Source organism: Rattus rattus, chromosome 1, assembly GCF_011064425.1.
Source record: "Rattus rattus isolate New Zealand chromosome 1, Rrattus_CSIRO_v1, whole genome shotgun sequence".
NCBI lineage: Eukaryota > Metazoa > Chordata > Mammalia > Rodentia > Muridae > Rattus > Rattus rattus.
This window is the reverse complement of record NC_046154.1, coordinates 271,653,412-271,668,354: the sequence shown is the minus strand read 5'-3', so window position 1 is coordinate 271,668,354 and position 14,943 is coordinate 271,653,412. Positions and strand designations below refer to the sequence as shown.

Here is a 14,943-nt window from a genome sequence, read left to right as displayed (position 1 = left end):
ACCTCTCCAACCCTCCTACGTTAGGTCCGAAAACAGCAGAAAGAGCATACAAATCTCATGGCAGAATATCGGAACAAGCAGCAGCAGCAGCAGCAGCAGCAGCAACAGCAGCAGCAGCAGCAGCACTCAGCAGTACTGGCTGTCAGCCCTTCTCAAAATCCTCGGGTACTCACCAAACACCCTGGCCAGCTGCTCCCTGGCCATGGGTTACAGCCGCCACAGGCACCTCCCGGTGGACAAGCTGGAGGTCTTCGTCTGCCTCCAGGGGGCATGGTACTACCTGGACAGTCTGGTGGTCCTTTCCTCAATACTACCTTGGCCCAGCAGCAGCAGCAGCAGCAGCAGCAGCAGCAACAGCAACAGCAGCAGCATTCTGGTGTGGCTGGATCCTTGACTGGCCCCTCGGGGAGCTTCTTCCCTGGCAATCTTGCTCTCCGAAGCCTTGGACCTGACTCAAGGCTTTTACAGGAAAGGCAACTACAGCTGCAGCAACAACGAATGCAGCTGGCCCAGAAACTGCAGCAGCAGCAGCAGCAGCAGCAGCAGCAGCAGCAGCACCTCTTAGGGCAGGTGGCAGTCCAACAACAACAGGGTCCCGTAGGACAGAACCAGGCTCTGGGTCCTAAGCCTCAGGGCCTTCTGCCTCCCAGCAACCACCAGGGTCTCCTGGTTCAACAGTTGTCCCCCCAGCAATCACAGGGGTCCCAGGGCATGCTAGGTTCTTCCCAGGTGGCAGTGCTGCAGCAGCAGCAGCAGCAGCACTCTGGAGCTTTGGGTCCTCAGGGCCCTCACAGACAGGTGCTTATGACTCAGTCCAGGGTGCTGAGCTCCCCTCAGCTGGCACAGCAGGGTCATGGCCTTATGGGACACCGGCTGCTCACAGCCCAGCAGCAGCAGCAGCAGCAGCAGCAGCAGGGATCTATGACCGGGCTTTCCCAACTTCAGCAAGGAATGATGTCACATGGTGGACAGCCCAAAATGAGTGTTCAGGCCTTGGGTTCTTTACAGCAGCAGCAGCAACAGCAGCAGCAGCAACAGCAGCAGCAGCTACAGCAGCAACAGCAACAGATGCAACAGCTACAGCAGCAACAGCAACAACAGCAGCTACAACAGCAGCAACAGCAACAACAGCTACAGCAGCAACAACAGCTACAGCAGCAACAGCAACAACAGATGCAGCAGCAACAGCAACAACAGATGCAGCAGCAACAGCAACAACAGATGCAGCAGCAACAGCAACAACAGATGCAGCAGCTACAGCAACAACAGCAACAGCAGCAGCAACAACAGCAACAACAGCAGCAGCAACAGCAGCAGCTACAACAGCAACAACAGCAACAGCAGCAGCTGCACTTGCAGCAGCAGCTGCACCAGCAACAACAGCTGCAGCAGCAACAGTTGCAGCTTCAGCAGCAGCAGCAGCAGCAGCAGCAGCAGCAACAGATGAGCCTGTTAAACCAGAATCGAACTTTATTATCTCCACAGCAGCAGCAGCAGCAGCAGCAGCAGCAGCAGCAGCAGCAAGTGACACTTGGCCCTGGCATGCCAGTCAAGCCTCTTCAACACTTTCCTAGTCCTGGAGCCCTAGGCCCAGCCCTCCTGCTGACAGGCAAGGAACAAAACATTGCAGAGACAGCACTTCCCTCAGAGGTCACTGAGGGACCCTCAGCACATCAAGGAGGGCCACCAACAGTGGGGACTACACCTGAGTCGATGTCTGTTGAGCCAGGGGAGGTAAAGCCCTCCATTTCTGGAGACTCCCAGCTCTTGCTTGTCCAGTCTCAGCCCACCTCAGTGCAGTTGCAGCCACCACTAAGGCTCCCAGGACAACCCCAGCAGGTGAACTTGCTTCACACGACAGGTGGAGGAAGCCATGGGCAGCAGCTAGGGAGTGGATCGTCCTCTGAGGCCCCATCTGGACCCCACCTGTTGGCCCAACCCTCTGTTTCCTTGGGGGAACAGCCTGGACCTATGGCTCAGAACCTTCTGGGCTCCCAGCAGCCTCTTGGGCTAGAGCGACCCATTCAAAATAACACAGGGTCACAGCCTCCCAAATCGGGACCTGCCCCTCAGTCTGGGCAGGGTCCTCCTGGAGTTGGAGTCATGCCTACAGTGGGTCAACTTCGAGCACAGCTCCAAGGAGTCCTGGCTAAAACCCCGCAGCTGCGGCACCTCAGCCCCCAGCAACAGCAGCAGCTCCAGGCACTCCTCATGCAGAGGCAGCTGCAGCAGAGCCAGGCAGTCCGCCAGACGCCACCAGGCCAGGAGTCCGGGACCCAGCCCTCCCCCCTACAGGGCCTCCTGGGCTGCCAACCTCAACCTGGGGTTTTTTCTGCTTCTCAGATAGGACCCCTCCAGGAGCTAGGGGCAGGGTCTCGACCTCAGGGCCCACCCCGGCTCCCTGTCCCACAAGGAGCCTTATCTACAGGACCAGTGCTTGGCCCTGTTCATCCCACACCTCCACCTTCCAGTCCCCAAGAGCCAAAGAGACCTTCACAGTTACCTTCCCCCAGTGCCCAGCTAACCCCAACCCATCCAGGGACTCCCAAGCCCCAGGGGCCAGCCTCGGAGCTGCCTCCTGGGAGGGTCTCACCTGCTGCTGCCCAGCTTGCAGATGCGTTCTTTGGCAAGGGACTAGGGCCCTGGGACCCCTCAGACAACCTCCCAGAGGCCCAGAAGCCAGAGCAGAGCAGCCTGGCAGCCGGGCGTCTGGAGCAGGTGAACGGACAGGTGGCACATGAGCCATCCCATCTCAGCATCAAGCAGGAGCCTCGGGAAGAGCCGTGTGCCCTGGGTGCACAGGCAGTGAAAAGGGAGGCCAATGGAGAGCCGGCTGGGGCGCCAGGCACCAGCAACCACCTTCTGTTAGCAGGCTCCCGCTCGGAGGCTGGGCATCTGCTCTTGCAGAAGCTTCTGCGAGCAAAGAATGTGCAGCTTGGTGCTGGGCGGGGGCCTGAGGGGCTTCGAGCTGAGATCAATGGACACGTGGACAGCAAGCTGTCCGGGCAGGAGCAGAAGCTACAGGGTACTTCCAGCAGCAAAGAGGTGCGTGCTTTGGATAGAGTGCTGTGGCAGCGGAGGTCAGAGGAGCAGGGCTGGGCCACAATAGATAAGGCAGCTGCCTTCATGGCACTTCTCTGGTTTAGGATGCAGCCGCAAGAAAGCCTTTGATGGCAAAGCCTAAGCGGGTACAGAAGACAAGTGACAGATTGGCCAGCTCCCGGAAGAAGCTGCGGAAAGAAGATGGTGTCAGGGCCAATGAGGCCTTACTGAAACAGCTAAAACAGGTGATCCCAGGAGCCTGTCCCATGGTCCCCTCAGGCTAAGAGGAAGGGTAGCCTGTGCTCCAAGGTCTGAAGGGCGGCTGTGGAGGCCACAGCTTCCCAGCATTGTCATCTTGCCCCCTAGGAGCTGTCTCAGCTGCCGCTGACGGAGCCTACCATCACCGCCAACTTTAGCCTCTTCGCTCCCTTTGGCAGTGGCTGCCTAGTTGGTGGGCAGAGCCAGCTCAGGGGGGCCTTTGGAAGTGGGGCTCTACACACCGGCCCTGATTACTATTCTCAGCTGCTCACCAAGGTCAGAAAAATGGCAATATTTTTTGGGAATAATAAGATTGTTGGGGTTGGAGGTGGGGGTGAAAGACTGGAGGGAAATGCTGGTGGAACGTGGGGCCAGGAGGTTATTCCAGCCTCCCTATGCCGTCTTGCACACAACACCCACCCCACCCCCCAGAATAACCTGAGTAACCCGCCGACACCACCCTCGTCGCTGCCCCCCACCCCCCCCCCATCGGTGCAGCAGAAGATGGTGAATGGTGTCACTCCTTCTGAGGAGCTGGGGGAGCACCCCAAGGACGCAGCCTCTGCCCAGGACAATGAAAGAACGCTGAAGGGTGAGTGAGAAGCTGGCCTGTCTTGGACGTGATGGGTGAGTTCAAGGTGTAGAGTGGTGTCCCGCCTGCCACTCAGTGTCAGGAAGGGGAAGGGTTGTGCACTGCCTTGCTGCACTTACACCGAGACACTGGTGGGAAGGGACTGTTTGGAAGGGCAGAGGCCTGCAGAAGTGACAGGGTGAGTCTGAGGGCATCTTGAGAAGAAACGGCCCAGCGTTTGTGGATATGGAACCCCAGCCTAACCTGCATTTAAACCTTAGCGCATGAGCGTGCTTAGCTGTGACACTTGGGCCAAATAGTGACTTGTTTGAGCCATGCGGTCCGTCCTCCTCATAGACTGGGTACTGTTAAGCTTCATCTCCGGTTGTTAAAGGGTGTAAATGCAGATACTGTGACTCCACCCCTGGGATCCTGGTCGAAACCGAGGAAGAAAAAAAGACGACAGGGTTATGAAGTCAGCTAGCCTGTACTGTTAAGTGTTTTGAAATGAGTGTGGCACACAAGGAAGACTCAGTGTCTGTAGTTCTCCTGCCCCAAACTGTTAGTCCAGTAGGTAGTTGATCCCAGTAGCTCACTGGACCTAGGTGCTGGAGGCACTCACTTGACTGTCCTCCCTCCCACCCCTCAGATGCCGCAGAAGTGAAGAGCTTGGACCTGCTGGCTGCCCTGCCTACGCCCCCTCACAATCAGACTGAGGACGTCAGGTGGGGAACAGGGTGGAGGGTTGTAGTTATGGCTGCACCTCCTGGTCTCTAGCTCTGAGGGGGAATCCATGAGGCCAGCCCAACACTGTTCGCATCCAACCTGCAGAATGGAGAGTGATGAGGACAGCGATTCTCCTGACAGCATTGTGCCAGCTTCATCCCCTGAGAGCATCCTTGGGGAAGAGGCCCCGCGTTTCCCTCAGCTGGGCTCTGGCCGGTGGGAGCAAGACACCCGGGCCCTCTCCCCCGTCATCCCTATCATCCCTCGCACCAGCATCCCTGGTATGTGCCGCTTCCTGCATGGGACTGGCACAGTGTGACTGGGTAGTCCGTGGGGACTAGGGTGATGGTGGGAAGTGACTGAATATACCTGTTCCTTTTCTCCATCCAGTCTTCCCAGATACCAAACCTTATGGGGTCCTTGACCTGGAGGTCCCTGGAAAACCGCCCGCCACAGCTTGGGAGAAGGGCAAGGGGAGTGAGGTGTCAGTCATGCTCACAGTCTCTGCCGCCGCTGCCAAGGTGTGTCCCAGGGGTACCTGGAGGGTCAGAGGACAGTCTTCAGAGCTTGTTTGGGCTAAGAACTGGGCTCAGTGAGGGAAGTAGGTCCCTCCTAGGGCTCATCATCCACAGATACAGAGCCAGTCATCCTGCAGACTGTCAAGTGTCAGATGCTACAAGTCCTCCCCTCCTCCAGTCACAGGTCTGCAGTCATAGTCTGCAGGGTCTATGGTCAAAGAAAGCTGGGAAACAGTGAAAACAACCACAGCAGTTCCTCGCTGCGAAGCTCTGTGTGCCTGCCATGGCTTAGGAAAGGCTGTGTGAGGAGAGCTCAGCGGGACAGGGAGCTCTGAGCGCCCTCATCGGTGCTTGCCGTGTGCTCACTGCAGACACTGCCATGGGTTGGCTCACGTCCTCTCTTCTGCCTGCCTCTGCAGAACCTGAATGGTGTGATGGTAGCCGTGGCTGAGCTGCTAAGCATGAAGATCCCCAACTCCTATGAGGTGCTGTTCCCAGATGGCCCTGCCCGGGCAGGCCTTGAACCCAAGAAGGGGGAAACTGAGGGTTCTGGTAAGTAGAGCAGGAGACCACCTTCAGACCAGAGAGAAGCTGTGCTGGAAGACTGACCCTCTTCCTTTCTATAGGTGGGAAAGAAAAAGGTTTGAGTGGCAGGGGCCCAGACACTGGACCTGACTGGCTGAAACAGTTTGATGCAGTGTTGCCTGGCTACACCCTCAAGAGCCAGTTAGACATCTTGAGCCTCTTGAAGCAGGTGGGTCGGGGAGAAGGGTCTGTTTTAGGAAGTGGTGCTCCCGGAGCAGAGAGTACAGTGGCCTTGTGAGGGAGTGGAGTCTGGTTGGAAGGGCTGGGGTTGGTTGGCTGAAGAACTGGCACTAACATTCAGGGGTGTTCCTGTAGGAGAGTCCTGCCCCAGAGCCATCCATCCAGCACAGCTACACTTACAATGTCTCCAACCTGGATGTGAGGCAGCTCTCTGCCCCACCCCCTGAGGAACCTTCCCCACCTCCGTCCCCTTTGGCACCCTCTCCTGCCAGTCCTCCAGCTGAGCCCATGGTTGAACTTCAGGCGGAACCGCCCGCTGAGCCTCCCATCCCTTCACCTCTGCCACTGGCTTCATCCCCCGAAGCTGCCCGCCCCAAACCCCGAGCCCGGCCCCCTGACGAGACCGAAGATTCCCGTCCCCCACGACTCAAAAAGTGGAAAGGGGTACGCTGGAAGCGGCTGCGGCTCCTGCTGACCATCCAGAAGGGCAGTGGTCGGCAAGAGGATGAACGGGAGGTGGCAGAGTTTATGGAGCAGCTTGGTACAGCTTTGAGACCAAGCAAGGTGCCTCGAGACAACCGCCGATGCTGCTTCTGTCATGAAGAGGGGGATGGTGCCACTGATGGGCCCGCCCGCCTGCTTAACCTCGACTTGGACCTCTGGGTACACCTCAACTGTGCCCTGTGGTCCACGGAAGTGTATGAGACCCAGGGTGGGGCCTTGATGAATGTGGAGGTTGCCTTGCACCGAGGATTGCTAACCAAGTGCTCCCTGTGCCAGCGGACTGGTGCCACCGGCAGCTGTAACCGCATGCGCTGCCCCAATGTCTACCATTTTGCCTGTGCCATCCGTGCTAAGTGCATGTTCTTCAAGGACAAGACCATGCTGTGTCCAATGCACAAGATCAAGGGCCCCTGCGAGCAGGAGCTGAGCTCCTTCGCTGTCTTCCGGAGGGTCTACATCGAGCGGGACGAGGTGAAGCAGATAGCCAGCATCATCCAGCGCGGGGAGCGGCTACACATGTTCCGAGTAGGGGGCCTTGTGTTTCATGCCATCGGACAGCTGCTCCCACACCAGATGGCTGACTTCCACAGTGCCACTGCCCTCTATCCTGTGGGCTACGAGGCCACTCGCATCTACTGGAGTCTCCGTACCAACAATCGTCGCTGCTGCTACCGCTGTTCCATCAGTGAGAATAATGGACGGCCTGAGTTTGTGATCAAAGTCATTGAACAGGGTTTAGAGGACCTGGTCTTCACTGATGCATCTCCCCAAGGTGAGCACCTCTGGGTCTGGGCAGGTTATTCCGGGAGTTCACTTTGCAGAGAGGGAGGTGTCTGTCCAGCTCTTACATGGTGCCCTGAAAAACGGGGTTCAGCCTTTCTCAGTCACTTTAAATACCTTTGCCATTGAAACTTGGCCAAGCATACTGCCTATAATCCCAGTACGTGGGAGGTTAAGGGGGGAAGCTCCTGAGTTCAAAGCCGTCCTCAGCTATCAAGTGAACTGGAAGCCAGCCTGGGCTACATGAGACCTTTTTTCAAAAAAAAAAAAAAAAAAAAAAAGTTTCGTATTTTAGTTTTTTTCCCATGACCTTGGTAGATTAAATGGTTGGTCTGTGTGTGTGTGTGTGTGTGTGTGTGTGTGTGTGTGCATGTTCATGCATGTGTCAGTATGCACATGTGTGGTTTGATTTTTTTTCTTTGTTTTCTTTTTTTTGAGACACATTTTTTCTGTGTGGCGTGGCTGTCCTGGAACTCACTCTGTAGACCATGCTGGCCTTGAACTCAGAAATGCTCCTATGGGAGGCGTGTCATCGTGCCTGGCCTTTTTTTTTTTTTTTTTTTTTTTTTTTTTTTTTTTTTTTTTTAATTTTTTTTTTTAAGATTTATTCATTTATTATATATAAGTACACTGTAGCTGTCTTCAGATACACCACCAGAAGAGGGCATCGGATCTCTTTACAGATGGTTGTGAGCAACAATGTGGTTGCTGGGAATTGAACTCATGAACTATGGAAGAGAAGTTGGGTGCTCTTAACCGCTGAGCCATCTCTCCAACCCCCTTTTCTTTTTCTTTAACTTTATGTGTATTGGTGTTTTTCCATGCGTATGTACCACATGTATGAGTTAGTCTTTTGCAAGCTGCCGTGTGGGTGCTGGGATTGAACGTGGGTCTCTGGAAGAGCAGCCTGTGCTCTTCAACCGTCAGGCCATCTCTCCAGCCCCCCCAATTTTTTTTTTAATTTGAAAGTTTTTTGGTTTTGTTTTTCAAGACTGTTTCTCTGTGTAACAACTCTGGCTGTCATGGGCCTAGTTTTGTAGACCAGACTGGCCTTGAATTCAGAGATCCACCTGCTTCTGCCTCCTACGTGCTGGAATTAGATGTGTGTGCCACCTTGCCTGGCTGTATGTTTGTTTGTTTTGTATTGTGTGTACGGGTGTTTTCCTGCATGTATGTCTGTATTTCATCCATACAGTACCCTTGGAGGCCAGAAGTAGGTGTTGTTAGATCCCCTGGGAGTAGAGTTAAAAGACGGTTACTGGGAACTGAGAGCGGCCATCGTTCCTAACTGCTGAGTCGTTCTTTCATCCTTGCTTCTGCATTGATGATAAGTAAGGCAGCGGGCAGTAGGTTTGCGAGAGCATGTGCGTATGTCACAGTTGAGCTAAAAGAATGAGTCGTGCAGGTTGTTCTGGCCACTGTGACCCAGGGGTGAGCCCTGTCATATGGGTATGGACACACAGTGACTGATCGGGAGACTTGAGTGTTTGCCTTGAGTCCCATAGCCATTACTCTAACTTCAGCATACTCTTTCCAGCTCCAAAGCGTGTCCGTCCATTCAGTAAGAACTGTGGCTTCCGCTAGGTCTCTGGGCCCTGTGCTTCTCTGCCACAGGCTCTGTCACTCCCCTCCACATTGGAGCTTCTCTAGGAAAGGAGGAGGGTCCTGAAGGGCCATAGGGAAGTGATGGCCACGTGGTGGAAGCTAGAGCTGAGGAGTAGGATTAAGCTGCGATCAGTGAGCAATGAGACCCTAGAGGGTGCTGTCTGCCTCCCACCTAGCTGTGTGGAACCGCATCATCGAGCCCGTGGCTGCCATGAGGAAAGAAGCCGACATGCTGAGGCTCTTCCCCGAGTACCTGAAAGGCGAAGAGCTCTTTGGGCTGACAGTGCATGCTGTGCTTCGCATAGCTGAATCGGTAAGCGGGCGGCAAGGAGCTGGGGGCCAGGCGGGAACGTTGGTCCCGTCTCATGAGTAAGGCAGTGATCCCTGTGTCCACAGCTACCTGGGGTGGAGAGCTGTCAGAACTATTTATTCCGCTATGGGCGCCACCCCCTGATGGAACTACCACTCATGATCAACCCCACCGGCTGTGCTAGATCAGAACCGAAAATCCTCACACACTACAAGCGGTGAGCTTGTGCGACTGGGCCATGGGCTGTAGGTGTGGATGTGGGTAAGGCCAACCGGCCTCTTTCTGAGGGTTTGAGATGCAGATCAGAGTTGTTTCCAAGAACCTGGAGAGTCACCCTTAGACCTGATTAGAGGCACACAAGTGTTCTAGGGTACCCCTTTCCCCCTCCCTAATCACCCTTAGACCTGATTAGAGGCACACAAGTGTTCTAGGGTACCCCTTTCCTCTTCCCTAATCAGCTCAGGTCACTGGGTTGACCAGGAAGCAGGATAGAGTACTCTTGGGTCCCTGGGAATGGCTCCTGGGGGGTTCTTGGTAGACAATGGTGAAATAGATATGGGAGCTGGTCACTTCTTTCTTCTTGGGTTTTGCTTCCAGAGGGGCCGGTGATTCTCCCAAACTTGAGACACCCCTTGGTGACTAGGGCACATTGCCTTTGCAAAGCTGAGGTGATTTGGAAATAACTAGAAGTTATAGAAAAGCAGTACTACAGCCTTCCATTGTACAGCACTTTATACTTTTTTTTTCAAAGCGTTTTCACATCCATTATCTCATTTGATCCTCACAACAACCTCATGAGGTAGGTAGGGCAGGTGGTATGACCCCGTGTTATAGCTGAGAAAACTGAGTCTCAGAAAGACTGTGTGACTAGAAGGTCACACAGCTGGGACTAGGCCCTCCTCTTAACTTGTGGGTTGCTGGTCTTTCTGTACCACAGTAGCCTAACCTTGGTCCTCGGGTAGAGGGAGGCAGAACCCACGGTAGTAGGCTTTCCATGAAGGCCTTTGGTGGCTTGAAGGCTGTCATAGAATGTCGAACACTCTACCCCTAGTTAGCCCTAGACCTTGAAGCTCTACAACAGTGGTTTTCAAACTATAAGCATATTGTTCCCAAAGTCCCAGAACACAGAAGCCAGTGGGCAGACTTGCCCTTGTGTGTGTAACTGCACCTTCTTAAGATTGGACTTAGCCAGAGAATCTCTGTTTTCACCTGTGGATTGGAGGTACAGTCAACATTTTGCTGAAGAAAAGAATCCGCTAAATAAAACAGAAAATCACCCAAGTGTTTGAAAACCACTGCTCCGGGCCAGGCCTTCCTAGGGCGGTGAAAGGCCCCCGCCAGGCAGCAGCCTTCCCCTGCACTGAGCTGTCTGCACAGAGCCCAATGCTATGCTGCAGAGCGGAACAGCCTGAAGAGACGACAATATCATCTTCAGGCTGTGAAGTCACAGCCCCTTAAGAGTCAGATGGAGCCACTGTGGCACAGCGGCTCGTTTTCAGGGCTTACAGCATACTCGGAGGAGGACTCACCTGAGTAAACAAACTGTCAGCACAAATTGTGGGCCTGGGGCAAGACTCCGAGAGTGTGGCGTTGAGCCTAGTTTGGCATGAGGGTGGTAGACAGTATGCAGTGGGAGAGCGGGCTCAGTGTAGGGGAATTGGTGCCTCTTCCCTCTCTACCTGCTCCCTGTTCTGGGTGGTCTTTGCTACCCAGGGTGTCTGGAAGGGTCTCAGCAGGGAGTTGCTGCCTCTTCAAAGCTGAGACCCAGGCGCCTCCACTCCACTCCTACAGCAGTAGGCACTTGTACTTGCTGATAGCACAATCCCAGGGAGGAGGTGGGCAAGGTTTGCTTGGTCTGCCGTGTCATGGACTGTATCACCTCCCAGGCCCCATACCTTGAACAGCACCAGCATGTCTAAGGCGTATCAGAGCACCTTCACAGGCGAGACCAACACCCCGTACAGCAAGCAGTTTGTGCACTCCAAGTCATCTCAGTACCGGCGCCTGCGTACCGAGTGGAAGAACAATGTTTATCTGGCTCGGTCACGTATCCAGGGCCTAGGCCTCTATGCAGCCAAGGACCTCGAGAAGCACACAATGGTCATCGAGTACATTGGCACCATCATTCGCAATGAGGTGGCCAATCGGCGGGAGAAAATCTATGAGGAGCAGGTACTACAGGAGAGCTGGGGGCTGGCGCGGTGCAGTGTATACCCTCTGCCTAGGAGCATGGGGGCATGTTTGAACCCAGGAAGCAGTTGGAAAACAGCAGGGAGGGAGAAGACAGCAGAACTTCTGTCCAATAAGCCCCTGTCTGGTTTGCTTGCTAACATTCCTGCTCCTCCCCAACCACCTTTCTAGAACAGAGGCATTTACATGTTCCGGATAAACAACGAGCATGTGATTGATGCCACACTGACCGGAGGCCCTGCCAGGTGAGAGAGGAAAGATTCATGTGTCTCTGGTGGCCATGTTGTGGGTGTCGCCTGGTATCTCTGACACTGACTCTGTCGTGCCATCCAGGTACATTAACCACTCCTGTGCCCCTAACTGTGTAGCGGAGGTTGTGACATTTGACAAGGAGGACAAAATCATTATCATCTCCAGCCGTCGAATCCCGAAAGGAGAGGAGGTGAGAGGAGAGCCTTTGCCCTGCGGCTCCCAGGACCATCAAGGCCCCTTGGCCGCAGCCCTACAGGCTCGCTTTGACTCTGTCCCTCTTTTCCTTCCAGCTGACCTATGACTATCAGTTTGATTTTGAGGACGATCAGCACAAGATCCCCTGTCACTGTGGAGCCTGGAACTGTAGGAAATGGATGAACTAAGAAGCTTTGAGGCTACCAGGCAGGGGAGTCCCCACTCCTGCCTCTTCCCTGAAAGGGAGGAGGGGGAAGAGAGGTAGCAGCCAGAGCCAGGACCCAGGGCTGGGGCTGCCGGCTGACCGGAGCCCCTGGAGCAGGAGGCTGGGGACGGAGAACCCTAGGCCAAGCCTACCCTGGGCACCAGGGACAACCTTCTTCCCTGCCACCGGCCCTTAGGCTGGCATCTGCCCCCAGTTCCAGGAGGGGACAGACAGAAGCAGCCACTGGGCATCTCAGGTTTGAGGGGGATATGGGCCGGGACTACCCAGAAGTGTCAGGGAGCAGGAGGGGTGTGCAGCCGGGCCTCACAGCCTTGCTGCCTCCACCAACCTCGCTGGCCCAACTCACGGCTGCAAAGAGACTTGACTAAGCTTGACAATCCCAAAGGCCGGGTCCCACACCTGGCCCTGCCTGCCGGGTCCTGCCCCTACCCTCACCCCCACCCCTTCCTCTCTGTCTCTGTCCCCCTCTTTTCCTCTGTGTTTCTGTCTCTCTATGGGTTGTGTTTCCTTGTTTTCCACTCTGACAAATGCAACATGACGGGAAAGAGGCATCCAGATGCCCAGGAGGGCAAGCCGGGCAAGCCGGGCAAGGAGACCCCGCACCCACACCTACCTCATTTAAGTGTTGGATTTTTTGCTGTTTTGAAATGTGAGACCCTCTCCGAGCCCCCTACTGCCCCGACTCTCTCCCCCACCTCACTGCCCTCTTCTAGTGGGTGGAAGGGGGGGGGTAGGAGAAGGACAACAACAACAATAACAACAACAAAAATCCATCTTTGTTTTTAATTATGGGCGTGGGATGTCGGCTGAGGCAAATGGTGATGAAGATTGGGGTAACTGGTCCCTAGTTGCTCTAGGACCTCCTTCTCCATCTGGACATGGAGGCAGGAGGGGTGTGCTAAACCTAGGACCAGGATCTCACTCTCCTGTTTTCCCAGCCTCATCCTGAGCCCGTCTGCCCTCCAGCCCCTGGACGGGGTGTGGGGGGTAGGGTGAGGGCTATCCCTGAGTGGCGTGCCCATACCCAATGAGGCAGGGTGTGGCCCAGAGCTCTCACTTGCCCTCAGTCACCAAACTGCTGCTGGTCTGGTGGGAATGGGTGGTGATGTGGGGGTGGGGAGCTTAGTGTCAGCGCGGGGAGGGTGGGGGGTATTTATCTATTTATACATGGGGTTGTACATAGTCTTGTGGGGCATGGGGGAGCCGGCCGGAGGCGAGAGCCCTCCCCTCTCCCCCTACCCCCGGGGAGAGCAAATGTAAAACTACTAATTTTTGTGCTTTATATATTCTATATAAATATATCTATTTTCTTTTTACAAAACCAGTTTATAAATGGTAGGGGGGTGTGGGGCGGACACATGGAGCTCCCCTTGTGGGGGGGCCCCCTCCACTACCCAACCTACCGCCCTTTCCTCCCCCCTCCCCACCCCCTGGCTGTGACTGCTGTAAGGTGGGGTTATAGAGAGAGGCTGGGTGATTCTTACCCGGGTTGTAAAGCTGGACTATGTTATAACGCACAAAGTAAGCTGGCCCCAGGGGGAGCCAGAGGGTGAGGGGTACCCTTATCTTCCTTTTTCCTTCCTCTTTCTGCCCGAGCTTGTGCTGCAGTTGAACCTCTTCCTGTGGGTGGCAGTAGGTAGAGGGTGTGTGAGGCCTCAGACCCCTCTCTGGTAGGGAGCCGAGGGGATGAAATGAAGCTTCTATGCAGCTCTCTCCTGGGGCTGTGGGCAAAGGGCATTTTGTAATTAATATTCTCACGAATCAGATAATCTGGACTGTAGAGATGGGCTGGATGGTGGCACATGGGCAGGCCTGCTGGAGGGGTAGAGCGGTTGCTGTTGTGATTTTAGGTTTTTGTTTTGTTTTAAACTTGGGGGATTGTGGATTGATGGGGGTAGGGAGATTTTTTTCTTTTTTTTTTTTTCTGGCCTTTTTTTTTTTTTTTTAAAGCTGCTTCCTCAACTGTTTCAAGCTGCAAATGTTTATGAGAATAACAACTCCCTACACACTCCCACAGAAACCATTGTAATTAGATCAGACAGTGGGAAAACTAGGCTTGCTGTCCCCAAAGCCACAGAGCTGAAAGGTCTAGGCATTAGTTGGGGGGTTGGGGGGGATTGTCTCCTGTGAGTGGGGCTCTGGCTGGGGCTTGGGCCCTAGAACTGGGAACGGAGAAGGGGCAGACTTTGTAAGCATATGCTAGGTATCCGATAGTCCTGTAGAATTTAGTGAAGAAACCTTATACAGCTTTTAATTTTTATATAAACTATAACTCAGACCCACGCTACAAGGTTGGAATTTTGGTTGTTGTTGGTTTTTTTTTTTAAGTACCCCGCCTGTATAATTGCATCAGAATCCCACCCCCAACCCCGCCCCCTGTTTGTATTTTGGGTTGGTTTACACTTGCACATACTCAATTTTCAGTTTCTCCCTTTTACCTTCTACCCTCACCTCCAGGACCCTCCCCCTTCTTAAAAAAATAAATCGCTGACAAGTGTGAATCCCGTGAAGAACTTTATTTTGTGTTGTGTGTATCCTGTACAGCAAGGTTGGTCCTTCGTAACAACGGATGAAATGGTTCCCTTTTTTAAAGCGCTCTCTCTTCCTCCACCCCCAGCGCCCCTGTCCTTGGCATGTTTTGTATCAGCGATCATTCTGAACTGTATATAATTTATGTTGCGAGAGGCAAAGGGCAAGTTTTGGATTTTGCTTCTTCAAAGTTTGTTTTTAAACGATAAATAAAAAAAGAACATTTTAAATACAAAAGCGCCTCTGTCCCATGACCCTCGCCGTTAGCCAGATCTTAAGGTCCCAGAGAACTGGGCGAGGAAGGTGATCCAAGCCGGGCTCAGCCACCGCCCGGAAGGGTGGGTTCCCCGCCTTCCGCCCTGGGCCTGGGGCGTGACGTTGGCGGAAGTGGCGCGCGGCACCGGATGTGGGGCGGGGCCTACTGCAAGGGAGCTTTCCAAGCTGAGGAACTGGCGGGTGCTAGCAATGGAGT

General features: G+C 54.4%; 1 protein-coding gene across 1 annotated transcript in view; it reads left to right on the top strand.

Moving 5' to 3' along the window:
- The window catches only part of Kmt2d (lysine methyltransferase 2D), a 39,241-nt gene extending 24,533 nt beyond the window's left edge, over positions 1–14,708 (top strand). The window contains exons 40-56 of the mRNA XM_032886113.1: positions 25–1,145; positions 1,257–3,045; positions 3,147–3,287; positions 3,409–3,576; positions 3,733–3,892; positions 4,521–4,596; positions 4,703–4,878; positions 4,988–5,118; positions 5,535–5,667; positions 5,742–5,869; positions 6,016–7,156; positions 8,946–9,082; positions 9,166–9,296; positions 10,966–11,251; positions 11,441–11,514; positions 11,603–11,711; positions 11,812–14,708. Of these exons, the coding sequence (XP_032742004.1) occupies positions 25–1,145; positions 1,257–3,045; positions 3,147–3,287; positions 3,409–3,576; positions 3,733–3,892; positions 4,521–4,596; positions 4,703–4,878; positions 4,988–5,118; positions 5,535–5,667; positions 5,742–5,869; positions 6,016–7,156; positions 8,946–9,082; positions 9,166–9,296; positions 10,966–11,251; positions 11,441–11,514; positions 11,603–11,711; positions 11,812–11,904 (5,994 nt within the window). The 3' untranslated portion in view covers positions 11,905–14,708. The remainder of the gene's footprint in view (positions 1–24; positions 1,146–1,256; positions 3,046–3,146; positions 3,288–3,408; positions 3,577–3,732; positions 3,893–4,520; positions 4,597–4,702; positions 4,879–4,987; positions 5,119–5,534; positions 5,668–5,741; positions 5,870–6,015; positions 7,157–8,945; positions 9,083–9,165; positions 9,297–10,965; positions 11,252–11,440; positions 11,515–11,602; positions 11,712–11,811) is intronic.
- Positions 14,709–14,943: the final 235 nt, after the last annotated feature.